Below are 26,100 nucleotides of genomic sequence, written 5' to 3'. Positions count from 1 at the left end.
AGTGTAGGATTTTAAAGTAACTGCTTCTCTCTTGTTTTTCCTCCTTCCCTCCGCCATCACTGAACCCCCCACCCCATCCCTCTTCAGCATTATATGTCTCTGTGACTGGAGGACGGAGAGCGTCATCCGGAGGGCACACACAGCCAGCAGCGATTGGGTGGGGGTCACCCGTCGCTGAGATCCTGGGGGGGTGGAGGGGGGGTACAGAGACGCATCCACAGCGGCAGAAAAGGTAAGGGCTTTTTAGAGCATTCAGAGATCTATTTGGAAAGAATGTTTCTGATCTGCTTTTAAATTTTGGTTTTTGAAATATGCTTTAAATCTGTTTTTAATACTTTTAAGCTGTTGTAAATGACTACCCAGTCCTACTGGATAGGAAAGCAATAAACAAATGCTTTAAAGAAATGAAGTTTGGCTGGGGGGGGTGCAGGGGGAATGGGGTGGAAATTAGGGTAGGAGAAAATCTGTTAGGGTTGTGGAGGCTTGAGCCCCAGAGGTGCATATTGAGCTATGGGTCCCTTTTAATTCTTCCTTTACTTCAGCTGGTTTATTGCAGGGCTTGGCAAGACTACAATACCCAGAATCCCCCAGCTGGCACAGAAGTCCTGAAATATAACTTTACTAAGCCCCGGTTTATTGTTTAAAACGACACAATAAAAGTATGTTTGTGATTGAAAACCCATATGTAGAACTTTGCTTGCAGGGCTCCCCAACCTTGGGTCTCCAGAGGTTCTTGGACTACAACTCCCAGAAGCCTTCACCACCATTTCTGCTGGCCAGAATTTCTGAGGGTTGAAGTCCAAGAACATCTGGAGGCCCAAGGTTGGAGACCACTGGTTTAGTGTACTCGTGCTGAGTACGTGATTACCGTATTTTTAGCTCCATAAGACGCACCTTTCCATAAGGCGCACCAATTTTTTAGGAGAAGAAAACAGGAAAATATAATCTGTTTTCTTCGCTCCATAAGACCCACAGACTTTCCACCCCCCTGTTTTGTGGGGGAAAAGTGCGTCTTATGGTGCGAAAAATACAGTAACCTATCACAAAGACCTTTGTTGAGCCTTGGCTACAGTTTCAAACAGCATTCAAGGAGTTCCTGCCATTGGGCCGTTGCATTCATGGTCAGTACCTAGCATTCCTGCTACCTGGGGGATTCTGGGTGTTGTAGTCTAAAAACAAACTCTGAAGACCTCCATCTAAAAGAAAAAAAAGGTCTTCCCTCTTCACTTGCATCTTGGAATATTGTTTTTGGAGAAACACTCCGAACTGACCCAAACCGCAAATGTATTGAGGAAGAGTCTTCCCCAAGGGAGTGGGTCTCGGAAACCCAGTCTCTAGGTCCTGGATTGTTTTTCAACTTCTTTCTCTCCCCCCCCCCCCAGACTGGATGCATCGCACCGTGGAACAGATCGGGGTCCGCGCTGGACGGGACCCTTTCTCTCTTGGCAACTTGGGCTGCAGTGGTGGTTCCTGGAGTTCGTGCCATTCTCGACCATGGCTCCCAGGCGGCAGGTGGGTCTCTCTCTCTCTCTCTCTCTCTTGGACGGTGTGTGTGTGTGTGTGTGTGTGTGTGTGTGTGTGTGTGTGTGTGTGTGTGTGAGAGAGAGAGAGAGAGAGAGAGAGAGAGAGAGAGAGAGAGAGAGAGAGAGAGAGAGAGAGAGAGAGAGAGAGAGAGAGTAAAAGCAGCATGGTGGGGGGGAAAGGAAGAATCTTGCTTCTCTCCTCTGCCTCCCAGCCATCGTGTGACTCAAATTCAGACCTGGCAAAGCTTTCTCGTCTTTCTTGGACTACAGTTCTCAGAATCCACTACTCTGGCTAGTAAAAAGGTTATGGGATTTTAAGACATCCCCCCCCTCCCCAGTCCACAAACCTCTGCTATCTTCACTTGACTTCAGGGGTGGATCGGGAGCATCACCCTTGTAGATGTAACTGCCACCCATTTTAATCTGTTTTTACATGTTTGTCCATTTCATTGAATTTAGCTTAAAGTTCATTGCTTTTGGATTCGGGTTGGGTTTTTATGTTCCTGTCCTCGCGGTGATCCACCCAGAGTGACCGCCGGTTAGAAGGGTGGTGTACAAATGTATTTTCTTTTATTTCTTTAAAATGTTTTTACCCCGCCCTTCTCCTTGTGAAAAAGACCCAAGGTGGATTACAGCATTGGAAGAGAATGTTTGAAATTGAAAGTAATGCGTATACATACAACGGCGGGTTAACAACATTTAAAGCTAAAATCAAGGAGGATAAAGAGGCATCTTACACCATTAAACGACAATATTTCCAGCTAAGAACAATAAGTATACCATTTAAAAAAATAAAGGACACTCTGAGGAATGGAAAACATTTAATTGATTAATACACAACCAGGAGCGGGTGAGGACTTTTGGCCAGGTAAGTCTGGCTCTTGTCTCCTTCGTGTGACACAAGTCTCAGCTCGTCTTCTTAATGGCTTTCTCTCCTTCCCCCCCCCCTTCGCCGCGTGTGCCCATCCACAGGTGCTCCGCCAGTGTTGGCCAGCCTCAGCTGCCCCCACACCTGCCGCCTGGCCATGGGTCTAACATGGGACAACACAGCAAGGGCTATTTCCCACCAGCGTAAGTGTTCCTGCAAGCATGCAGAGGGGAGGGCCCCAATCCCCACCCCTCTTGGTCGTGGTGGGCATCACAGCAGTGCCTTAGAGGCTTCCCTATGGGAGTGTAACCAAAGTGGCAGGGCTGCAGCGGCCACCAGGGGGCAGTGGCCTGAGAGGGGAGCGCTTGGTTTGATGACCGTAGCAGCCGTTCCGCCTTCCTCCCTTTCCCCTCTAAAGCGTTGCTTTTTTGGCTTTGCCCCTGGTGCTTTGAAGTCTGGTTCCTGACTTTTCCCTCCTGCCTCCTCCTTAACCTCACTCCCCAGCCACAGAATTTGGAAGGAGCCGGTGAGATGTAACGAGTGTACTCGACCCCCTTTGGCAGAGTCACAGAGGCATAACTTAAGTTCCGTTACAATGGTAACTGGAGAAGAGATCATTTCACTTCTTCCACAATGTCATTGCAGCAAGTTACTTCTTTAGCTACAACAGGGTGTCTCTTGGCCATGTATGTCTGCTTTGTCCTGTGCGGCAACCGCTTGTAGTGTTTCATTTTTTTTCCCTTTAAAAATAATTGAAAAGTAATGTTTGGTGACTGGAAGGGAAAGAGAAAGGAAAAGGGATGGAGGAAGGATATAGAGTAGATGTGTGTCTAGATGGGCGGGGTATAAAGATAGATAGATAGATACAGGTAGATAGATAGATAGATGGATAGATAGATAGATAGATAGATAGATAGATAGATAGATGATAGATAGATAGATAGATAGATAGATAGATAGATAGATAGATAGATAGATAGATAGATAGATAGATAGATAGATAGATAGATGGATAGATGGATAGATAGATAGATAGATAGATAGATAGATAGATAGATAGATAGATAGATAGATAGATAGATAGATAGATAGATAGATACGTGCATGCATGCATGCATGCATGCATGCATGCATGCATGCATGCATACATACATACATACATACATACATACATACATACATACATACATACATACATACATACATACATACATACATACATACATACATACAGAGAGGACAGGCTGTCCCAGCCGTGTAAATGAGAATGTCATTTATCAGAGTCTGGGGCGGCAGCATTTATTATTTTTAATTTAATTTTATATCTTTATATGCTGCCTTTCTCCCCGTAGGAGACCCAAGGCAGCTCCCAACAATTAAGATTATACAGGAATAACAGTTAGAAATGCCATACAAAATTGCATAGTTGCCTCCGACTCATGACAACTCTCTAAACGAGCAATCCTGTCTTCTGCGGCCCTCTTCATCTCTTGTCGTCATGAGGCTGCCCTGCAGCAGGGGGCAGACTACTATGGGATGCAGTCCTGGTTCAAGGAGGAGATCGGGAACCGGCATTTGAGTCCCCGCTAGGCCAGGGAACACTTCCTACGGGCAACCCTAGGGCCATTTATACTTTCTTGAGTTGAATCCTACTTCACTGGATTGTTGTGCAAATCAAAGGGGCGAGGAGGAGAACCCCACTGCTCTGCTTTGACAGAACGTTGGATAGGAAATATAAGAAATAAATCCGTGGCCGGTCCGTGTGTTTTTCACAGTTTCTGTCCCGATCCGTTTGTCTTCTTACGGGGGTCTCCCTCTTCTTTCCGCCAGGAATCTGGGGCCCCGGCCCTTGCATGGAAAACTGGAGGCCATCCATAGCTGCGTCCAGGCTTTGCTGCGGGATCAGGGCCAACCCCAGCTCTGGGAACAGCTGGGCGAGATCTACGAGTCGGAGCAGGACTGCGAGGAGGCCGTGCGCTGCTACCAGAACGCCGTGCGGTACCAGCGGGACTATGGCAGCTATGGGGAGATGCACGCCCGGATTGGACGGCTGCAGCAGGTGAGTAGGGGGGACGTAGAGGTGGGGAGCAGGATAGGAAGCTTCGGCTTTGGGGAGGCGACACCCCAGGCGAGACGGTCTGGACGGAGAGGATTTGAGAAGGCCGGGGTCCGCTTTCATTCAGCCACGTTCCTTCCACCCCAGCACAGTCTTCCTCCTTTCTCCAGGCTCAGTTGTGGAATTTCCATTCGGGGCCGTCCCACCATCGCTCAAAAACACTGCCGCCTTTGCAACAGGTCTGGAACCTCCTGCACCTTGAGGTGAGTGGAGGGCAGAGAGCAGGAGGACCTTCCCCCCCATCCACACACGCAAACACACACCGATCTCCCCTTGTGTCGCGCTCTGAGTCACCCCTCGGCGGGACAACCCAAAAGGCCCTTCCTTGCTTCGTGTATTGGAATTCTTTCCCGCGTCAGAGCCCGTATCTGCCTGGACCAAACCACCACTCCCGATTCGTTGCCTTAACCACCCCAGGAGGTTGTAAAGCTGGAAAAAAATTTTCTACCTTCTGTCCTGCTCCAGATCTGAAAGCCCCATGGGGGACGTTTGTAGCTCCCTTCAACGGAAGGCCTGAGACTTGAGGTTTAATTTTGTTCTGGAGTGTGCGTCCCACTTCTTAGATTCCCAGCAAAGAAATCTTAACAATATTTTGCTTATCGTGGCTGACGAGCCAGGCATTAACTGCTACTGACTAATCTGTCACGAAGACCAGTCCCGCTGTGATGACATGAAAATATTACGTGCATTCATCAGCTTGTACCCCAGCCCACTGTACTCAGGCACTGATTTCCCAATGAAAGCAAAGTCTGAAAGACAGAGAACAAGGCCCCTTATCGCTCTTATCGAATTAGTGTTGACAAGAGAGCTGAACCAGTAAATCTGCTATCTCTGAGCAGATCTGTCCCATGCAATGGCAGAAACAACAAAGAGCCCGTGGCACCTTAAATGCTAATAAATTAATGATCAGAAAACTTGAAAGCCTTATTATCACCTGATTTGTATGCAATAAGGGCAGGGGGGTGGGGGATAGATAGTAAACCCTGGCCTGGGGGGGAATCCTTCCCATTTTATGCTTCTCGTAAGCATCCAGTTTTTTTGTGGAGCAAGGAAATGAATTTTGACCGACCCCTTCTCTCCATCCACCCACTCACCCACCCCCTCAATTTCCAGAAGAGAAATTTCTCTGCCAAGCGCACCCCGCAGCTGAAGAGGCCCGGCCCGGCCATGGAGCCCCCCGTGGTTCAGCCCATCCCTCCAGTCCAGCACCCACCCCACACCGGGCACGGAGAAGAGATGCCGGCCCCCATGAAGCGAAGAAGGAGTTCCAGCCCAGACCAGGTAACTTGGGGGAAGGAGGGGTTCATCCGGCAAGAGGCCCCCGCCGGCTAGGGAGAGCCTGCCTGGGCCCGCCCAACGAACCACAGAGTTCTGGCTGTTGTCCTTTGTAAAAAAATACCTGTTCTAAACTCGGTCGTGAAGCGCTTTGTTCGTCTCGCTCGCTGTCCTTGCTTGTGCTGAGCGCCTGCCCCCTTGCTCTGCTGCAGCCGCTTCGCAAACTTTAAAGCTGGCATGGGGCTTAATAATGGCCTGGTTTCTCCTCGTTCGGCTCACGTTTTGCAGGAGTTTGAGACTTAAAAGGCGGTTTTGGTCTCTGGAGCTGCAGAGCCGAAGGTTGGGGGTTCGATTCTCTCCCCCCCCCCCAAACACGGGGCCTTCTTGAGAGGGGGCTGGACTTAGACGATCTGTAGGGTCCCTTCCAGCTTTGCAGTTCTAAGAGGAGGAGGAGGAGGATTCAAAAATACCAGAAACAGTCAATCAAAATTACAAAAACATGGGACTGGTTTTATATAACAGATACTGTACAAGTTTTTAAAAAAACTAAGTAGCTGGTAAATATTGACGTAGTAGATATGCAGTTCCTAATATTGCCATTTTTTTGTAGCTCTGATTATGTTATTTCTGAAATCTGCAATATTATTATTATTATTATTATTATTATTATTATTATTATTATTATTATTATTATTATTATTATTATTATTATTATTATTATTATTATTAATTGCAGATTAACCCATGCTTCCTTTTCCTGGGGAGGCTCATGAGATACTTCTCCCCATGAGAGGGAGAGGACCGGGTTGGGATCTGGGTACCGAGAGGATGATACGGGGGGGGGGGTTAGCAGGCAGTGGGGGACCCCCCTCCGGTCGCTTTTTGCGCTTATCCTCTCTGCCTTTCTTCCTTTCTGCAAAAACCTCTTGCTCTGGAGCAGAACGGGAACAGGTTGGGCCACCATCCGCCCGGCCCTGGCCTTCCCGGCAACCCCCATTACCAGCTGCCTAAACCAGGACTCTGGAACCCCCTCCATGGAGATTCGTGGGGACAAGAGCGCAAGAACGGGGCTGCCCCAGAGAGACAAGTAAGGCCGACAGTCATCCCACTCATGCTTGAAATAACGCCCACCCTGATTTCTTGCTTCGTGGCAGCTTGTTGCGGAGTTTGGAAAAGTTACTTATTTGGAATCCCTCCCTCCCCCCCCCCCCCCCGCGGAGAGCCTGTGGCCTTTGAAAGTGGCACTGCTTCCGGAATCCCATTTAAAAAATTGGCTGCCCTGACTAGTTTCAGCCCATAGACCCAAACCTGCAGACTATTTATTTTATTTATTAATTTATTATTTATTTAATTTATACCCCGCCTGTCTGGTCATTTCGACCACTCTAGGCAGCTAAGAAAGACTCCTTTTGTTTTTGCTCGCCTGGGCAAAAAGCCTCGTCCTCTGAGGCTCCGTGGGATTCTAGGCCTTCGTTTCGTGCCTCCGTGCTGCCAGGGATGGACAGGGCTTCTTGGGGGGGGTGGTAGTTCATTGGGAAGCGCCTTCTGTAGAGCGGCGAGGCTGTCACGTCCGGGAAGCCTTGGGGCACCTTTCTCCCAAACAGGATCAGGAGAGGAAACGAAGGCCTAGAATCTCACGGGGCCTCGGAGGACTAGGCTTACGTCCAGGTGAGCCAAAGGAAGGTCTCTGCAGGTTCGGGTCTATGAGCCGAGACTCCCAGAATTCTGGCTGAGGAATTCTTGAAGATCCAGGGAGTCGGAGTCCAAAACACAAATAAACGAAGTCCCTCTCCCGAGTTGTTATTTAGAGGGGTGGGGGAGAGCCTTCTCTGTCCACCTCTTCATCTTTGCGGCCTGGATCTGGAGATCTGGCCTTTGGTGAAATCAGAGCATCCATTCCTGTGTTTTTAGAAAACACACGAGCTTCTAACTCGGGGTGCCTGCTGTAGCTGTCTTCGGGTTTTTTGCTACCTTTTGCAAAGGGGCAGATTGGCTGGCTTGCTGGCTTGAGCTTCAGCGCTTTTTCCCTTTGACCCTGCGAAGGGCTGACCGGGGATGCGATGGCCCTGCATTTCGTGAGCGGCGGTGGAGGGCTGGTGGTGGGTAAACGGCGGCACCAAGCCTGGTTTTCTGGAGTCCCTACGTTGGAGACCGAAGCGCACGAACCTTCGGTATTCTCCGTACGAGGGCCATAAAATCGTGCAAAATAAAGGCAAATTCACGCCAGCGTGAGTTGCAAGATTCAGTGGCATGTATAGTATAAGTGCCCTTCCCAAAGTATGTTTTCTCTTCTGAATATTTAACTAACGGGCTTTGATTTCTGGATGGGGTGGCTGGCACAGTCTTGCTTAATATTTGGGTTTTCCCTCCTCCTTCTTCTTCCCCCCTCCATCCCCAGGAGCAGAGAAACTCAGTGGCTCATCCTTTCCCCTATTCGCCCCCTGCCTACGGATCGCACCCGCCCCCCCACCGCCCCCCGGCCATGGCCCCCACCCCCCGCACACCGCCAGCACACCGCCCTCCCCTCGAGAGCCATGGCTGCCTGGCCCGGCCCAACGGAAGTGACCTTAGAGACAGCCGAGTCCCCCGGGGCCGTCCAGACTCCACCGCTACACCAGCAAATGTTGCCTGCGTGCCTTATGCCCCGCGCCCGACCCCGGGAGGCCCCCCTGCCACCAGCAAGACCACCTCGCGGGGGCAGCTGCCCCCTGACAGCCTTGTGAGTAGGAGGATTTAGGGGTGGGGGTGGGGGTGAAAGGGGCCGGAGGGGGGATTGGAGGGTTGGTGTTTTGTTATGGATGAGCCCCACGGGCTGGGGGGTGATGGGTGTTGTAATAGGACAGACCTAAACTGGAGGAGGCAGGGACCCCAGGGGTACCTGGGCTGCATGTTGGGATGCGATGGGGGTTAGGGAGGGTGGGGAGGGTTCCCAGGGAGGATCGGGACCCCCATCCCCATCACCCCTTATTTCACCTGCCTTTTGACTCCTGGTTCTTTCTGTCTTGCAGGGCTCTGACCATTACCAAACGCCGGCTCTGGAGCCGCCTGCCCCCAACCTGGAACCCGGGGCCCGCAAGCTGCCCCCGCCGCGCCCCACGCCCCCCTGCCTTGCCCCCTGCAATCTGCCCTGCTCTCGCCTGCCCCCACCCCCGCCCATCACCCGAGGAGCTCCACCCACCATCCCGCGGCCCCCTCCTGCCCCGCAGGGCCCTCCCCCTCCCCTGCCGCCTCCTCCTCCCCCGCCACCCCCACCGCCACCACCGCCCCCCCAGTTGCCCTGGCTGAAAGGGCCATCGGGGGTGGCCTCGGCCTTCGGGGGCAAAGCGCCCCCCGAGGGGAAAGTCGGCGGGACGGACCCGCTGGGAGAGATTTTGTTCGGGTGCAGGGAGCCCTGCCAGGGGGAGCAGCAGCAGCCGCCCTCCCTCGCAGCCTGTGACGCTGGGCATGGCTTCCAGGATCCTGGCGCCAGCGGCCTGAATGGGCCCTTCTCCCTCCCCAGGGAGGAGGTTTCAGTGGGGAAGCCCAGCCCGGCAAGACCGACCAGCCCTGAGGCCTCTCCAGCCCCCGACTTCTGGCTGCCAGAGAGCGACCAGGAGGAGAAAGGATCCGGGGGGCCGAGGGCCCTGACACCGAGCCCCACTGGGATAACCTCAGGAACCTTCCGGTCCCCCGAGAGCCCCCCTCCGCCACCGGCACGGCCCCCTCAGCAGCCCACAGAGCCGCTCCCCCCGGCCCCCCGGGCATCTTTTCCAAAGACCCCGGAGCCACCCCCAGGGGGGCCCCCGCCAGCCAAGGCCGCCCCCGAACGGCTCTTTGGCTTTGCCAGCCCCCCGCTGGAGGACCAGTTCGAGGAGCCGGCCGAGTTCTCCAAGATCCTTCCTGACGGCCTGGCCAACATCATGAAGATGCTGGACGAGTCGATCCGGCGCGGGGAGGAGGAAAGGGAAGAGAGCTTCCCACCCCCACCCCCGGCCCCGGCGGCCCTCCTCCTGCCGAGCCCCCCACCTTTGGCCAGGCCCAAACCACCGGCCTCATCTGCCGGCGCTTTCGACTACCCCAAGCCCCCCGGGCAGGACCCTCCTGAGCCCCCTTGCCTGTACCGGTTTGGCAAGCGAGACGGGGGAGAGCAGCCCCCGACCGTGGCAGCCGGAGGCGGAGGTGGCAGCAGCAGTAGCGGTCGCGGCGGTGTGGGCAGCAAATTCCCCCACCACAGCACCGCCTCCCTGCTGAAGTCCTTGGCCAACGTGCTGGAAGGGCAGAAGCACTCCTACCGGCCCAAACCGCTGACCCCTCCAGGTGCTAAAATCTCCCTCCCGTCGGGCACCAGCCCAACAGCTGCGCCCCATTTCTCTACCTCAAGCCAAGCCTGGGGGGCGGGAGCCTCGGCCGCAGGGGAGCGCGTGGCCACCCCTCCGCCCCTACCGGCCACTCGCCCAGTCAAGACGGAGTCAGAGGTCCTTGAAGAAATCAGCCGGGCCTGCGAGACGCTGGTGGAGCGAGCTGAGCGGGAGAAGAGCCCCCCGCCGCCAGCTTCACCGCCCCCACCGCCTCCCCCGGCTTCCCCACCACCACCACCTCCCCCACCTCCTCCTCCTCCTCCTCCCCCACCCACCCCGAGCCTCCCCCTGAGAGCACCCTCGCCCGCCCCACCGCCAGCCCCTGTGCCTCCCCTGGCCACCCCTCCACCAGCTCCCCGCCCCAAAGACGAGTCCCGACGGCGGGACCGGGAACACCGCCGACACCGCCGGTCTGCCAAGGACGGGTCTCGGCGGCACCGGGAGAGCAAAGCCCACAAGGAGAAGAACCGGCAGATCCTGGGCAGCTTGGACGTGCAGAGCACCGAGAGCCAAGCGCGGGAGAACGGGGCCAAGCCGCCCCCGCCCCCGCCGCCCCCCTCCGCCTCCAGCCGTCCCCCCGGCTGAGCGCAAGCCTCCCGCCAAGAAAGAGGAGGGGGTCGTTGGCCCCGGCGCCCCCACCCCCACCACCGTCGTGTGCTCGGCCGACCTCCTGAAGCTGCGATCCTTCACCGAAGGGCCCCCGAAGGAGCTGAAGATCCGCCTCATCAAGGTGGAGAGCGGGGACAAGGAGACCTTCATCGCCTCCGAGGTGGAAGAGCGGCGCATCCCCTTGGGCGAACTCACCATCAACCACTCGGCCGCCGAGGTCGTGCGGGCCAGCAAGTGAGTGCCCGCCCGGGGGAGCCGGGAGCCCCACGGCCTCAGCCTCTTCCTTCTGCTGAAAGGCTGGTCCGCAGGATGGGGGCCGAAACCCCGCTCATGCTCGTCCCCTGCCCTCGGTCCCAGTAGGGAGCCTGCCCTTGCTGTGCCTTTTCTTTACCTTTATTCAAAGGGGGGTGGCAACAGGCTCACACACTTTCTCCCCCCCCCCCCCCGGCCAAGGAGACCAACACCTTTCCAAACACAGCTGGGTCCCAGTCAGGGACAAAAAGCTTTCTGTGTAGAGCTGGCTGGAGAACTCAGGGGTTAAGGTCTCCGGCTACAGAGCCAGGGGTTGGGAGTTCAGTTCCCCCCACTGGGCCCTCCTGCCCGTAGAGCTATGGGGCTGTGGGCAAACGGCACCGTCGTCCCAGGGCAACCCCAGAAAAGGAGAATGGGAAAGCCAGTTCGGAATATCCTCTACCTGGAAGACTCTCAGAAGGGTTGGCGTAAGTCAGAATTCTTGGCTGCTCTAGAGTAGTAACAAGGAGCCTCTGTGGATCAGGAATCCATTTTTGGTGTCTACATTCCACCCCATCACACCCCAGAATACAGGAGGACAGCTCTCTTAGTTTCCCTGAACAGTCTGGCCACTGAGGGAGCTTAAGTTGATGTGTCTGTCTATCTATCTACCAATCTACCGTATTTTCCTGTGTATAAGACTATACTTTTGTCTAAAATCTTTAGACTAAAAATTGAGGTGCAACTTATACACGGAAGTAAACTGAGGAGAGAACAAAGACAAGTGGAGGGGAAAGCAAGGATCAAAGCGATCCTGCAGCGCTTTGATCCCTTTCCCCCTACACTTGCTAAGCCCCACTTAGATTTCTTAATTTTGGATTAGAAAAGTGGGGGGGGCGTGTTATACATGGGGGCGTCTTATACACGGAAAAATATAGTATCTATCTAATTTATTTTGCATTGCTATCTGCCTGCCTGCCTGCCTGCCTGCCTGCCTGCCTGCCTGCCTGCCTGCCTGCCTGCCTGTCTGTCTGTCTATCTATCTATCTATCTATCTATCTATCTATCTATCTATCTATCTATCTATCTATCTATCTATCTATCTATCTATCTATCTATCTATCTATCTATCTATCTATCTATCTCTAGTATACTGCCCATCTGGCCGAGGGCCATTCTGGGTGGTTGACAACAGAATTTAACAATAGACAAGAATTCTCATAAAACAACCTTAAATTATATCAACATGCATTTCAAAGTCATAAAAAACCCATCTATGTTTAAACCTAGTTTGTCTTGGGTCTGTTATAGTTATTAAAGGGCTTCTTTTGTATAAATAGGAAATGGCCAGCCTCTTATTTCCTGTTTCCTCCCCCCAGAAAGGCTTTGTATGACCTCAAATAGGATTGGAGTGGGCTGGAAGTAGATTTTAAAGGCGAAATGTGTTCTCCTGGGGGTCTACCTGGGGCAACCAGATACAGGTGACCCACTGAGCAGAGGCTGTGGTGGTTGATGGAGGTGGGAGGCATCCAGGGGGGCAGGTGGGGGGGAAATAAAAACTAAGTGCAGCATTTGGCTGGGGTTTCTGGGGAGGAGTCCCCAGAGGCCATCCATATTGACCTGGACCGTGTGATTATGTGTGTTTCGGTGGAGGACAGCTTAGCTCAGGGTGGACCTCCTCAGTGGACCCAGGAAGCCATTTTTCTGCACCCAGGATGCGCTGCAGGCGGCGTCAGCCTCCGGCCAGACCTCCACAGTTTGGGGGTTTTTGTGGGGTTTTTTTGCGAAGCCCCGATGGTGGAGGGTCAAAACAAAGCTCTGGGAGTGGATTTTAAGGAAGATTTTAAGGAAGCATCCAGAAAAAGCAACTCTCATTCGAAAGCTGAGAGAGGGGGAATGTGTGTATGAGGAGTCCATCACAAAACGTGTCCGAGGGGTCTGGTGTGTGTGTGTATTAAAAACAGTTTTGGGGTGATACAGTTCCCACCTCTTAAGACACACTCTTTGTGGATGTGTTCATTTCAACCGAGATGTGCCCTGATCTCACTGAAAGCAAGGATTGGGTAGAAAATTAAAGTGTAAAGGGGACAAATTAAGAGCAAAAGCCAGTCAAATCCCCCCCCCCGACCCGAACCCCCTCGTCTGAGTCTCTGCTGCTCTCCCACATTTTCCTAGGCAGGCTCTTTTCCAGCATGGGTGGCAGAACGGAAAGCACATCCCTCTATCATCCCCCCCCTTTTTTTTTAGCTTTTGTAATCAGGTCTCAGATTCTATCTGTTCTAGAGATGGGTGGGGAGAGAGAGACGGGGCAGGCTTGGGTTTTGTTAATGGGCCTGCTGACCTGTTGCGTGATGTTTAAACAGGGCTTGTGGGTGTCCTTGTGCATGCGCGTTTGTGTGTTTGTGGCACAGAGAACCACACAGGAGAAGATGTAGCAACGAGAGGAGGGGGAGAAAGGCTGATCCCAAGAGGCTGCTTTGTGACATGGAGGACAAAGCCACTTCTTCTGGGCTGGGCTGTCTTTCTCGGAAAACTTAGTTATTATTATTATTAATATTCAAAGATATTCAAAATATACCAGCAGAGGACAAGACACCATTAATAAGGGTGTAAAACACCCACAAGATAAATGTCTACAACATCATAAAATAAACAACAGAGCAAAGGATTAAAAAAAACAACTATAGTAAATTAAATTCATCAGTGGGTAAAACTCAAACGGCTTCTGGTCCTGGACCATTCAGGCGTCCCGTCTTTTGCCTTTTTAAAATTTCAAACCTCCAGCAGCGCGCGCACGACCCTCACAAAAGGGAGGGAGGGTTGCGTGCGGTGGGTCATTGCAAAATGTTCCGGCTGATTTGAGAACAAGGGTCAATCCCGATAATGTTGTTGATACTGGAGCAAAAACAAAAGCTTTGAAGCTGAGCTGGGGACCGTTGCTTTTCAAGACTACATGTCCCATAATTCCCCAGAGGGCGTGCAGTTGCTTAGCACAGGGTGGGTGGCCTTTCTCGAGCCATGGGTTGGAATAAGCAGAGGGGCTGCCCTGAAGACGAGGCTTTCGGGCGCCAGCGATGGGATCCCGCACGGAGGAGGAGGACGAGTGTTGAGCTGGGGAAATCTATGTCCTGAGTGTCAACGTTGGAAGGAGCTATGGCCACCGGTTACGGGGAAAGGGCCTTGAATCCCCTGGAAGTGTGTGGTCGTCTGTCCGTGACCTCTTCCCCTTCTGCTTGTTCCAGGCACGCCAAGGTGAAAGGAAAATTCAAAGAATCGTACCTGTTGCCCAGCCATTCTGTCAAACCTCAGATCAACGTGGACGAAAAGCTCCCGCGGGACAAACTCAGTCCCCCGACCCCAAGCATCTATGTGAGTGCCTGTTTCGTGGGAGCGATGGGTGGGGAGGAAGAATGGGGTTGCCGTGAAAGATGGGAAGAGGGGAGTAAATTTGGATAGGTGGGACCTTGTGGGATCTTCTGATACCGGTGTGTGTGCTTGCAGGGGTTCACGATGACAAGGACAAGATTTCACATTCAACATAGCAGGGGCGGCAGCAAAAATTCATGGCTGCAGAGATGGCTTTTTAAAATTGTTGGTGGGTTGTGACTGGCTGGAATTTCAGAAGCCAGAACAAGGCGGTGAAAAGCCTTGTATGTCAAACGGGATCCACTCTAGATCAGAGGTGCATCTGGATCATCCCGTTGGATCAGGCCTGCGGAACGGATCCTTCTAGAGGTCCTTGGCACCGGCAACAAATACAGAGGCTGTTGGGAAAGTTGCATTTGTGTGTACCACGGGGCCCAGCATCCTTGTTGGGCATGGTACCTCCCGGGGTGTGTGTGTGTGTGTGTGTGTTTGCACTGCAGCCCCAGAATTCTCTGCGAAGTCAGAATTCTGAAAACTGCTGCCAGAAAAATAAAACCGGGTTCACAAACTACTTTTCATTTCATTCAGCAACATATTGCTAACAAGTGGGGTGGGGGAAATGGCTGGGAGAGGCTAAACTCCATAGGAGTCATGAGGGATGATGAGATTGTTGTTTTTTGAGAGGCATCCTTATAGTCTGACGTCCGGAGATGCTCATAAAACCGCAGCACCATAATCGCTTTGTAGCTCATGTGGAGTTTAGCCGCCTCCAGCCATTTCATCCTTCTTTGGGTGCAAATGACCCTGGTCCTGGGCTCTTACCAAGGCCTACATGGAAGTAAGGAAAACTTTGAAAACTCTTTTGTGAAGTTATTCTTTTTTTTTTTTTTTTTTGGTCAGCAATATCCAGAATTCCAGCAGAGGGAATTCGGTGTGTGTGTGTGTGTGAGGGGAATACAGCCCCCCAAAAAAACCCGGAAGGACCATGCCTAATCCCAAGCCATGGTGGCTGGGGATTCTGGGAACTGTAGTCCAAGAAATGCAACATTCCCAAACTGTTGGCCCTGTGTGTGCCAGATCAGTTGCAGCTGCCGGACCCCATGGGCCGCCTGGCACGTTGGGTTTAATAAGGATTGGCAGAATGTTAGAGCAGCGTGAAAACTCACTGGGGGGCGGGGACGCGCGGGGAAAGGCATGCATTGTGGTTTGCTGGTACACTCAGAAGGAACCAACTTGGTTGATCACTGTTCCCCACCTCCTCTTCTTTCTCTGAATGGTTGCAACCTGCCATCCCCATTTTTATGTCACCTTATGTTTTCTCTTCCATTTTCTATCTCTAGTTCCTTTCTTCTTTCCTCCTCCCAAAGATCCTTTTCTCTAGATGAAAGGCATCATTTTTTAAAAAAAATCATCTCTTCCCACAAACTTCTCTCTTTGAGGCTCCTGTGATCATTGCTGTCCAAAACCAGGCAGGGAAGACAGCCGTGCATATTTTTTCTGTTTCATAAATACCTTCTCCGTGTAATCTTTCTTTTGAGCCCAAGAAAGGTGGGATCCACCTGTGAACATTTCGTAATCTCGCTTCCCTCTTCGGCTTTTCTGCTGCTTTGATCGTTCCCTTTTGAGATGGCCTATTGCACAGAGAGGACTAGCAGCTTAAATCTCTGTGTCCAGAAGGGATGGCTTTGCTTGCTTCTTTCCCCTACCCTCTGAAAGACATCTTACCTTTATATCTTCCGGCTCTTTGGCTTTCCTCTTAGATGCTGCCGAAGACCCTCAACGGCTGTCTCTCTTCACGCACGATGGAAGCCGTTGTTGAGAAAAATCTTAAAAGAGCTTTACACCACTTTCTTGTTTCAATTTGTGCTTCAAACATTTCTTGCATCCTCTTCCCGAGCTTAAGTGGGATGGGGCTTCCTCTTTCCTGAGCTAGCCCTTGGTTCGGTGTTGGAGTCAAGGTTTTAGAAACCTTAAGGGTCTCACAATTTCTCACCATGATAGTGGTCCAGCTCTCCCCCCCCCCCAAAAAAAGACTGAGGGTGGGGAGATGGACAGGATTCTTAACCGAATTGGCAAGGGGGTTCTATATCTGGTGGGCTTGAGATCCAGGAGGGTGGATGTCGACTGTAAGCAGAGTAGAGTGGCTTGGTGGCGAGACTGGTTTGGCAATGGGACCAGTTCTGTAGGGGAACTGGGAGCTTAGGTTGGGCCGATTCCTGTTGTCAGAGCGGCGATGCTGGATTTCCTAAACGAAGCAGGGGCTCAAAGAAGAAGAGGCTGGATCATCTCCCGCCTATTGTCCTCTCCCACCGCCATTATTATTGCCTTTTGCTCTGCGTTAATCCTCGCCAGCGTCAGGCTGACCCCGTTTGGGCTGACGGCCTTCCACTTTCTTCTGGGACTTCGTTTTGTCCCCCGGAATACCAAAAGACTGGATGTTTTTTCCCCTCTGGTTCCTTCTGGACTCTGAAAGGCAGCCTCCTACCGTTGTGTTTGCCAGCCAGCCCGTTATTTTCTTTGTTAGACTCCCAAATCCTGCCTTGAGGCCAGCTCCATTTCCTCTACCCCTTCGCCGGCTTCTTCTCGTGAAGAAAGACATAGGCTCACCTGTCTGTTTCTTACCCTTTTGGGACGCCCTGCTTTCTCTGTTCCTTGCAATAAAAAGTCCTGCTTGGCTCCTTAGATCTTTAGTTCATCATCACTTGTTTTTCTTTCTTTTTCTCCTTTATGGGGGTGGGTGCCTCCTCTTGCTCTGCCTGCAAAGCTGGGCTGCTCTCTCAACGTTTCAAATGGTGGATTCCTCGTGTCCAAACTTCGGATGATTTCCCCGTTTGGTACAGCAATTCGGATTTTTTTTCCCCGCCCATCCACAGCTTCCCGTCCCCTACGTTTGCTCTTAGCTCCTTTAGGCAAAAACCAAAAACGGTTCTTTTCGTCAGGAGCTCTCTGCAATCGGCAGCAGCTCGTCTTGCTTCCCCCCCCCCCGGCGCGGTTGTCTTCTAGGAAAACTGGTGACAGAAAAGCGGTGGTCTCTTGACAGGTTCCTTCTTGAGTTAGTCACCTTGCAACTTAACCGGGAGGCTTTTGAGTTCAAATGCTGCTCCAAGCCCCATAAAACCAAGGGGTAGGCCACGTCCTGCCGTTCCTTTATGCTCTGGGACGAGAGTCTGCCGGGCGTGTAAGTGTTTCACTATGGCAGAAGATTTTTTTAATCTTGGCTAGACGGCAGCCAGTTCCTGCTGTCTCCTCGTGAGATTTTTGTGCATTTCTCCACGTTGCTTGTGCGGGTGTGGAACAATAAGACAACCGGTTTCTTCTCTTTCTCCTCTCAGTTCACTCTTCAACTGTTTTCTCCTCCTCCTCCTCCTCCTCTTTCTTCCTTTCTTTTTTTCTTTTTGGATGATCCATGTCAGTTGTGTTTGGGAGTATGTGCCCCCCCCCCAGTCACCTTCCCTCCGTCCCTGACTTAGTTGCACCGTTAATTTAACGGCCTTCTGACTGCTCTTAGCACAGTGCAGCACCCCAGAAGATTGGGACCCTCTGCTTCAGAGAGTAGGCCTCCAAGCACCGGGGGATTCAGAGCAAAACGGAAGGACACAGCTCAGCTGGGATCTGCGGATCGCTTTGCTTTTTTCCTTCCTGGGATCAGGAATGACACTCCTCCGAGAAGACTTTTTGATCGACGCCGGACCTTTTAATCCCTCTCCAGCATCTTTTCTGTTTCCCCGTGCCGTTTGGTGACTGCCAGCGCTCCTAAGCCCTGTATCTCCTCGCCTTCTTACGGAGAAGACTTGTCCACCTCCATTTCTCTCCCTCTAAGCGTCATGATTTGGCTTCTTATCAAACTTTGTAGAAAGTAGAAGGCTTTTGCTTTTTTGGGGGTCCTGCCCCTTTTCTTCCTTGGATATTCTGGATGTTTTGGTCATTTGGAACTTCCTTGACGTCCCTTTGCTCAGTTTCTCCAAGTAAACCTCCCGCTTGCTTCCCGCATAAGGATGGCCAGCGGCGCTTCTTTTTTGCAAATCCAGATTTTTCCGTTTCATTTTCCCCCCCTCTCCCTGGAGCTGGACGGTTTGCTGATTTGCTTGTTTCCAGAACGTCTTATGTGCTTTGCTCCAACCCCACCCGGCTGGCCCACCCAAGATTTTTCTCTTGCAAGCTTCGTTGTTTGACCCATTTGGAGCACCACCGTGGAAGAGGGAAAAAAATTAATAGGACAGCTCGTCCTCCGCACTCTGCTTGCTCCGTGTGTCTTCCCTGCGGGCACTTAAGAGATGCAGCCAAGTTCTCTTCGCCTCCTCAAGAGAAAAGAGAGCCAAATGGTCTTCGGAAAGACTGTCAAGGCACTCGGGGTGGGGTGGGGGCAAGTGGGGAGATTGGTGGCAAGATCTCTCGTGGTGATGAGGAGGAGGGGTGTGGATCTGAACTGGGGGCTGTCGTGACTGAGCAGGGGATACTAGGCTCGCTGGTCCCACTCCCTCCCTGTCAGGGAAGACTTGGGCTTCATTAAGCCGGTGGCTTTAAACGAGGGGTTTTGCTGGAGTGGACCCTCGGTCCAAACTGGTAGATGCGATGCTCTTAGGGTGGCCGTTTCTCTGAGTCTTAGAGCCCTGTTGTTCTTGTTATGGGATTGGGGTGCGTGGGTGGGTGGGTGCCAGGCTGGCATCTGGGCCTCTAATTGCCGTTCCCTTTTCTTCAGCTGGAGAGCAAGCGGGACGCCTTTTCCCCCGTCCTGCTGCAGTTCTGCACCGACCCCAAGAATCCCATCACCGTCATCCGAGGACTGGCCGGATCCCTTCGCCTCAGTGAGTGTGGGGCCGTGTGTGTGTGTGTGTGTATGTATGTGTGCGTGTGTGGAGGTCTCGGGTTGCGTCCTTCCGGAGGTGGGGCTGGGGGGTCTTTGGACAGCGGTGTGGATTGGGGGTGACATGGCTTTCGAGGGGAGGGAGATACCTGGAGCAGAGGGGCTGTGCAGCCTTGTTGGGGGTGGGTGGGTGGATGGGTGGAGGAGCGGCCCCAGAGGCTTCGGGCTTGGCTAAGCCTTTCAGGAGAGCAGTGGCCGGCAGGAGGGGGAAATAGTTCATTGGAGGAGGGGTCCTGCACCTCGGGGATGCACCGAGCAGCTCCGCGATGTTTGTGGACCGGGCAAAACGAAGTGGGGAGGGGTCCGCATTGGGTCTGAAGGACTAAGTCTTTTGGCCGGCCACTTCGGCTCTCTTTCTAAAAGGATCTGTAAGGTTTGGAATAGTATTGGGGTGAGGCCGGGGCCATATTGAGGTGATCCATCGTACCCCTACACACGTTGGAGGGCCCCGTTGGCATCTTTGGGGACTCATTTCATAGCATCCTAGAATCATCATAGAGCCCGCAGTGCGATGCAGCAGCAAAAGAGGCCAATGTGGTTTTAGGATGCATTCACAGAGGGTCTAGTCTCCAAAACGCGTGGAAGGGCTAGGCTGGAAGTCTGGAGTCCTCCTCGTGTGCAAAGGAGCCTCTGCCCCTTTGGCAAACATGGGTTTGGGGTTTTTGGGGGGGGGGCGGTGGGGCTCCCGGCCACCTCTCAGCTTCGTGCCATGACACCCTCCTCCCTTCCTCTTTCCCTCAGATCTGGGCCTCTTTAGCACGAAGACCCTTGTGGAAGCGAGCGGGGAGCACGCCGTAGAAGTCCGCACGCAGGTGCAGCAGCCGTCGGACGAGAACTGGGATCCGTCGGGGACGAAGCAGGTGTGGCCGTGCGAGAGCAGCCGGTCCCACACCACCATCGCCAAGTACGCCCAGTACCAGGCGGCTTCCTTCCAAGAGTCGCTTCAGGTGAGGAGTTCGAAACCCACCCCATCCTCCTCTGCCTCCTCTGCCTTCGGATGCTGTCTGTAGGGCAGGGGACCCGCCACCGCCCCTGCGAAAGGGGGGGGGTAGGGTTAGGGGAGGATGAGGAACGTCTGTCCCCCCCCCTCCTGACTTGCCCTTTCTCCTGAGCCAGGAAGATAAGGAGACAGACGACGAGGAAGCTGAGGAGCCCGACAGCACCACCGAGACGCCGCCCAGGTAGTCTTTTCCGGACCTCGCTCTTTTACCTCTGCTTTGCTATTTTGGGAATATCCCTTAAAAATAATAATAATAAAATTTGGATTCCTTCTGTATTTTTCATAATGTGTAACTCATTGTCTTTTAAATCCTGCTCTTTTTAGTATCGTGAGCTGTCCAGAGTCCCCTTAAAACAGGGGTTGCCACCCTTGGGTCACCCCCCCCCCCAGGTGTTCTTGGACTACGGCTGCTAGAAATCTCAGCCGGCGCCGGTGGCGACGAAGGCTTCTGGGAGTTGTAGTTCAAGACCCTCCGGGGAACCAAGGTGTGGAGACGATGGCTTGGCCAGGGAAAAAAGGCGGTCGATAAATAAGAGAGACCAACAAGCAAATTATTAGTTTTACTCTGCCTTGGAAGCTTTTGCCGAACAGCAAATTGTAAATGTTAAAATCAGCAAAAAATACAGGGAGGGAGGGAGGGGTAAAATTGGCCTGTGCCCCTCCCAGGGGGCGGCTGTGGTAAAATGGGGAACAATGGTAGAGCCCTAAGGCATCGGAGGGGAGAGACCCCAGAGCAGGTTCCGGCCACACCCTGCAAGGGGTGGTGGGTCAGATTACAATTCCCACGGTGGCTGGGGAGGATGGGCTTTGTTGTGCAGTGTACCGGAAGGCTTCCAGAGAGGAGGACGTTGTTGTGCCAGGGTCACCCTGGGAAAACGACATGGAGACACCCTGCTCTCTCTCTCTCTCTCTCTCTCTCTCTCTCTCTCGCTCTGTGCCCCGTCCATGATGCTCACATTCTCCTTTCTCTTCCTCGCAGCAATCCCGACCAGAAGCCCCACCAGATCATCAAGTTTGGGACCAACATCGACCTCTCCGACGCCAAGCGGTGAGGAGGGTGGCTGAGGCAGGGGAGGGAGGAACAAGGAACCCAAGCTCAAACTCCTTCGCCCCCTTGGGCAAAGGAGCGGCTTCTGTGCCCTAAAAACCCCAGCTGGCGCCTTAAGTGAGCTGAAGAGGAAAGTGAGGTCCCCACCGGAACAGAATTTTTAAAAAATTACCGGCTGGTGGATAATGTTCTCTTTCGTGGTAGACCACACACGAACACGTCCGGAGCCAGGGGTCTGCTGAAAATTTTGCATTCCCTTTGTTACAAGTGGGGCCCTTTTCACCCGGAACGTGCGGCCACTCGGAGGGGCAGCCTGCCGGGTGGAGCTGCAGAACGTCATTGCTTGTGGCTGCAAGAAAAATGGGAAGATAGGTTGATCAGAAGGGTCGTGGTGGCTCTGCGGATTAAACTGCAGAAGCCCCCGTGCTGCAAGGTCGGAAGACCACCCGTCGTAAGATCGAATCCACGCGACGGAGGGAGCTCCCGTTGCTTGTCCCAGCTCCTGCCAACCTAGCCGTTTGAAAGCATGTAAACATGTGAGTAGATAAATAGGGACCACCTTTGTGGGAATGTCATGGCGTGCCGTGTCTAGTTGTGCTGGCCACATGACCACGGAAAACTGTCTACGGACAAAACGCTGGCTTTATGGCTTGGAGACGGGGATGAGCACCGCGCCGCGGAGTCGGACACGACTGGACTAAATGTCAAGGGGAACCTTTACCTAGGTTTATTGGAATAGGCCACGGCCTTGTCCCTGCCACTCTTTGCTGCCCTCTTTTGCAACTGAGACCCTAACAACAACAACCACAACAACACCCCCTGTTAACTAGAGGCTACGGCTACTCTGTGCTGCCTCTCTGTGGTCTCGGTCTGTCATGACCGGCAGGCTGGGGACATGATTGCCCTCTGCTGCCCCCATGTGGCCATTTGTGGAATGCAATGTTCCTGCAGCTTGCCCTCGAGTCGCCTCCAGAACTTCTGGCACGCACAACCTCCAAAAGAACCCTGTCGTCCAGGTCTTGCAGAATCAAGGCTGTGGCTTCCTTGACAGAGTCACTCCATCTCTTGCAAAGTCTCCCTCTTTCCCTGCTGCCTCCAAGGGTGGGTCCCAGCATCATGGCTTCTTCCAGCCTATCTTGTCTTCTAGGGATTTGCTAGTCCTTATCGCTTCTGGTGGAGGGGGGAACAATCGCTGCGGTAGAATTCCAGGCAGGGCCGGTCTGCCAGTAGTGGCGCAATAGAAGTCTTATCCTGACCATTTCCCTAACCTTCTTTGTTGTTGCACAAACGGGTTGCCGTCTCTCTCTCTCTGGCTTTAGGTGGCCTCTTCTCAGTCCTACCTAGAGTGGCTGACTTGAGACTGGAAGCTGGAGCCAGCTGCCTAGGAGTCACGTCCTCACCCCTCGCCCCCAAGCTGTGCCCCCTTCCGCAGGGACCATGGCCGGCAGAGAATGCTCGCTGAGCCTCCAGCAAATGGTGGGAAAGTTCCTTTTTTTTGGACTACAACTCCCAGGTTCCACAAGCCCACATGGACCTTTAAGCTGGAGCCTTTGAGCCATGCCTGCTAAGAGAATCTTGGGATTTTTAGTACAAAAAAAAAAATCAAACACTCAACTTTCCTGGATCTGGAATGACATGGGTTGCATGAGACAAAACTAAAGATTCCTGTAGGTCTGAAGATTAAAATAAAAGATTCTGAGAGCGTTTATTTTAGTAACAACAAGCCAACAAGGATTATGGGGATGACTATGACAAGGATGACGTCTGAAATGACAACAACCATAATAATATCCATTTCCCCCCCGTGCGCGATAGGTGGAAACCGCAGTTGCAGGAGCTGCTCAAACTGCCGGCGTTCATGCGGGTCACCTCGACGGGGAACATGCTGAGCCATGTGGGACACACCATCCTGGGCATGAATACGGTGCAGCTGTATATGAAAGTCCCCGGCAGCCGCACGCCAGGTAAGAGTGGCTCTGGACCTCACAGGCAGTTGTCGGATACATGCCTTTCTGACTTTAACAGAGAGAGGATCATGAAAGAGGAGGAGAGAACTCGGTTGGCAGGTCACGAGCCATCGACAGCTTGGGAGAACCTCCCAATCCCAAGGCACTCTACCTCTTTATGCCAGCTGCTGAGAAGGAATCATGGGAAAGGCTGTGGACCTCCTCTCTGGCTTCGGGAAAAAAGGGGCTTCTCCAAGGCGTAAAACCGCCCGCACCCTGCATTTGGGGAGAATTGAGAGGAACGCGGGGTTAAGAGTTTTTGGGGGGGTTTAGTGGGAGAGCAAGGTTGGGAACCTTTCCGTCGGTTTCATTCCTTCAGCCTGGGCAACAGTGGAGATAATGAGTCCGATTCTCATATAGAGGAGATCAATTCCTCCGTGCACAAAAATCTCTTTTCCGGAGTATCAAAGGGCTTAAGAGGAGTTCTGTCCCATCTTTTGCAGGGCATCAGGAGAACAATAATTTCTGCTCCGTGAACATCAACATCGGGCCAGGCGACTGTGAGTGGTTTGCTGTCCATGAGCATTATTGGCAGAACATCAGCGCCTTCTGTGACAGGTACAAGGGGGGCTCCCGGGGGTGGGGGGCGGGGCTCCCTGTGTTCAAGAGCCACCCCCCATGTTTTTTCTCCCATCTCTGGAGTTTTGACAGGTTGGGAAGGCTTCCCAAGGAAAGGGGTGGCTAGGCTTATAACGGCTTCAGCTGGGGTGGTTTCTCCCAGGGAGGGTAGAGGATGTGGGGGGGGGAGAGAAGTTTTCCTTGGGCCTCATTGTGGGGGGGAAACTTTGTAGGGTTTGCCCTCCCGCTGGCTTTCTGCACAGAGGAAAACGTAGCAGAGGATTCAGAGGACCAGTAAGAGAGCAGCCGAGGCCTCTGTTCCGTGGGGATGACCGAGTGAGGAAGGGAAATCTCCGGAGGGAGCGCCAGCTTAATGCGCAGGAGGTTAGGAGCATGATGATGCTCTTGGAAGACCTCCTGCGTATTTCCGTGGGGATCACGCGGGAGAACTCCCTGCTGGGATGTTGCACGTGGTTCATTCGTGGAGTAGGGGAGGGCTGCCATTTGCACTTCCTTCCTCATCATCTCCGCATGTGCTTCCTTACAGGCATGGTGTGGACTACCTGACTGGCTCATGGTGGCCCATCCTGGAAGATCTTTACCAGGCCAACATCCCCGTCTACCGCTTCATCCAGCGCCCGGGAGACCTGGTCTGGATCAACGCCGGCACGGTGCACTGGGTTCAGGCGACCGGGTGGTGCAACAATATCGCTTGGAACGTCGGCCCCCTGACAGGTAACGGATGAGGACGGGGTCCTTGGAAAGGCAGGGTGAAGGCTGGGGTGGAGGGAGGTTTAAGAAGGGTGTAAAACCCCCCAGGGGAGGCTGTGAGGATAGCCCAACCCCCCCAAAAAAACCAAAAAACAGGCCAAGGTTGCATGCGTTGGGCAAGTGAACTGGTGAAAGTCACAAGAAATTGCTGCTCGTTAATGAGGTGCAGGTTGCGCTCCTGGTTGCACAGCTGGATGCGTGGCCAGGAGCACAACCAGCCTCTTGTTCATTAGCGTCCATTTGCCACCACCATTTACATGTGCAAATGCACACTTTCCTTGATTTCACTTATGCACATATAAATCGCTGCTGGGATTCCAGCACCCACATCATCTCCCCCCCAAAAAAACCCAGAGATGGAGGTTGTTCCCAGAAACTCCTCTACCTAAACTTAGAAAAATAGTCTCTCATTTTTTGGACTTGAACTCCATGGCCCAAAAGAGTCTGTAGTGGCTGTTGGACTGCAGTCACAAATATGCTGCATGTCTGTTGTTACTTTACTCCAGGACTGAATCTTAAGTGTTTCGCACAATGAGAGCATAAATAATATAAATCATGTCTCATGGGTTGACAGTCTTGATGATTCTTGTTTGCCATCATTTCAAGGGCTTTTTAATTTTTCTTTTGATTTATTAGATGACTGCGGGATTTATTTGAGATTCATTTTACGTCTATATTGCTTTGGGTGCAAACTGCTAGGATAGTGCCCAGCGGCAATTGGTGCAGTACACAAGTGTGATAAATAAATAAAGAATGAATGATTGAATGAATGAATGAAAGAATGTTCCAGTTGGCATCTGGCCTTCCCCTCCTGCTGAGAATGACACTGGGGGGGGGGCATCTGGTTGGGCTGGAGAGGGGTTTGGGCTGACCCAGGCTTTTGGACGTTTCTTCTGTCCTCCACGGTCAACTGTTGAAAAAGGACCACGTTCGATCACATCTCCTTGGTCCGAAAAGATGGGGCTTCCCTTTCTGGAACACCTTTCATGAACACGAAGAGGAAGAGGGCATCTTCTGTAAGAAGCCAGGCAGAGGAGAAATCGGGGGGGGGGGCTTTTAGGGTGCCCCTGGGCAGCTTCAGAGGAGGCAGGGAGCCGATTTTGTGCCCCAGGATCCTCTGGGTTGGGAGGACACACGTGGATCTCAAAAAAAAAAAAAAAATGCAAAAGCACCCCGCAAAACTGCAGAAAATGGTCAGAAGTTGCCAGGTGTCTGCTTCCACTTTTGAAAAAAATTGTAGGTTGGTTTTTGTGTGTGTGAAACCCAGGAGTGGGAACCCTATGGATAACTGACTCTAGAGGCGTTTATTTTTTTGTTGGGAAAGCCATTATTTTAGCAGCAAGAGGAGAAGGTGAACCAAACAGTCTTATGGGTGACACATTAGATCCCCCCTCCTTTTGGGGGGGCATTCTTGTTCTTAACATGGGGGGGCAAACCACGGGCTGTGCTTGTTGGCGTGTGAGTCGTTGGGCAGAACACCACATTGCCGTCAGATTGGAGGGTTTAGCTTCGTGCGTGTCCCTTGCGG

General features: G+C 52.7%; 1 protein-coding gene across 1 annotated transcript in view; it reads left to right on the top strand.

Annotated features, from left to right (window-relative positions):
* The window catches only part of KDM6B (lysine demethylase 6B), a 60,701-nt gene that overhangs the window by 27,612 nt on the left and 6,989 nt on the right, over positions 1 to 26,100 (top strand). The window contains 18 exon segments of the mRNA XM_072977154.2: positions 88 to 232; positions 1,383 to 1,512; positions 2,496 to 2,594; positions 4,222 to 4,450; positions 4,618 to 4,710; positions 5,621 to 5,788; positions 6,723 to 6,869; positions 8,181 to 8,501; positions 8,791 to 10,683; positions 10,685 to 10,962; positions 14,202 to 14,328; positions 19,025 to 19,130; positions 19,931 to 20,136; positions 20,306 to 20,370; positions 21,169 to 21,237; positions 23,053 to 23,201; positions 23,687 to 23,801; positions 24,349 to 24,536. Of these exon segments, the coding sequence (XP_072833255.2) occupies positions 1,388 to 1,512; positions 2,496 to 2,594; positions 4,222 to 4,450; positions 4,618 to 4,710; positions 5,621 to 5,788; positions 6,723 to 6,869; positions 8,181 to 8,501; positions 8,791 to 10,683; positions 10,685 to 10,962; positions 14,202 to 14,328; positions 19,025 to 19,130; positions 19,931 to 20,136; positions 20,306 to 20,370; positions 21,169 to 21,237; positions 23,053 to 23,201; positions 23,687 to 23,801; positions 24,349 to 24,536 (4,378 nt within the window). The 5' untranslated portion in view covers positions 88 to 232; positions 1,383 to 1,387.

The sequence above is a fragment of the Pogona vitticeps genome, chromosome 6, assembly GCF_051106095.1.
Source record: "Pogona vitticeps strain Pit_001003342236 chromosome 6, PviZW2.1, whole genome shotgun sequence".
NCBI classification, from domain to species: Eukaryota; Metazoa; Chordata; class Lepidosauria; order Squamata; family Agamidae; genus Pogona; species Pogona vitticeps.
Note: the sequence above shows the minus strand (reverse complement) of the source record. Positions and strands in the feature narration are given on the sequence as shown.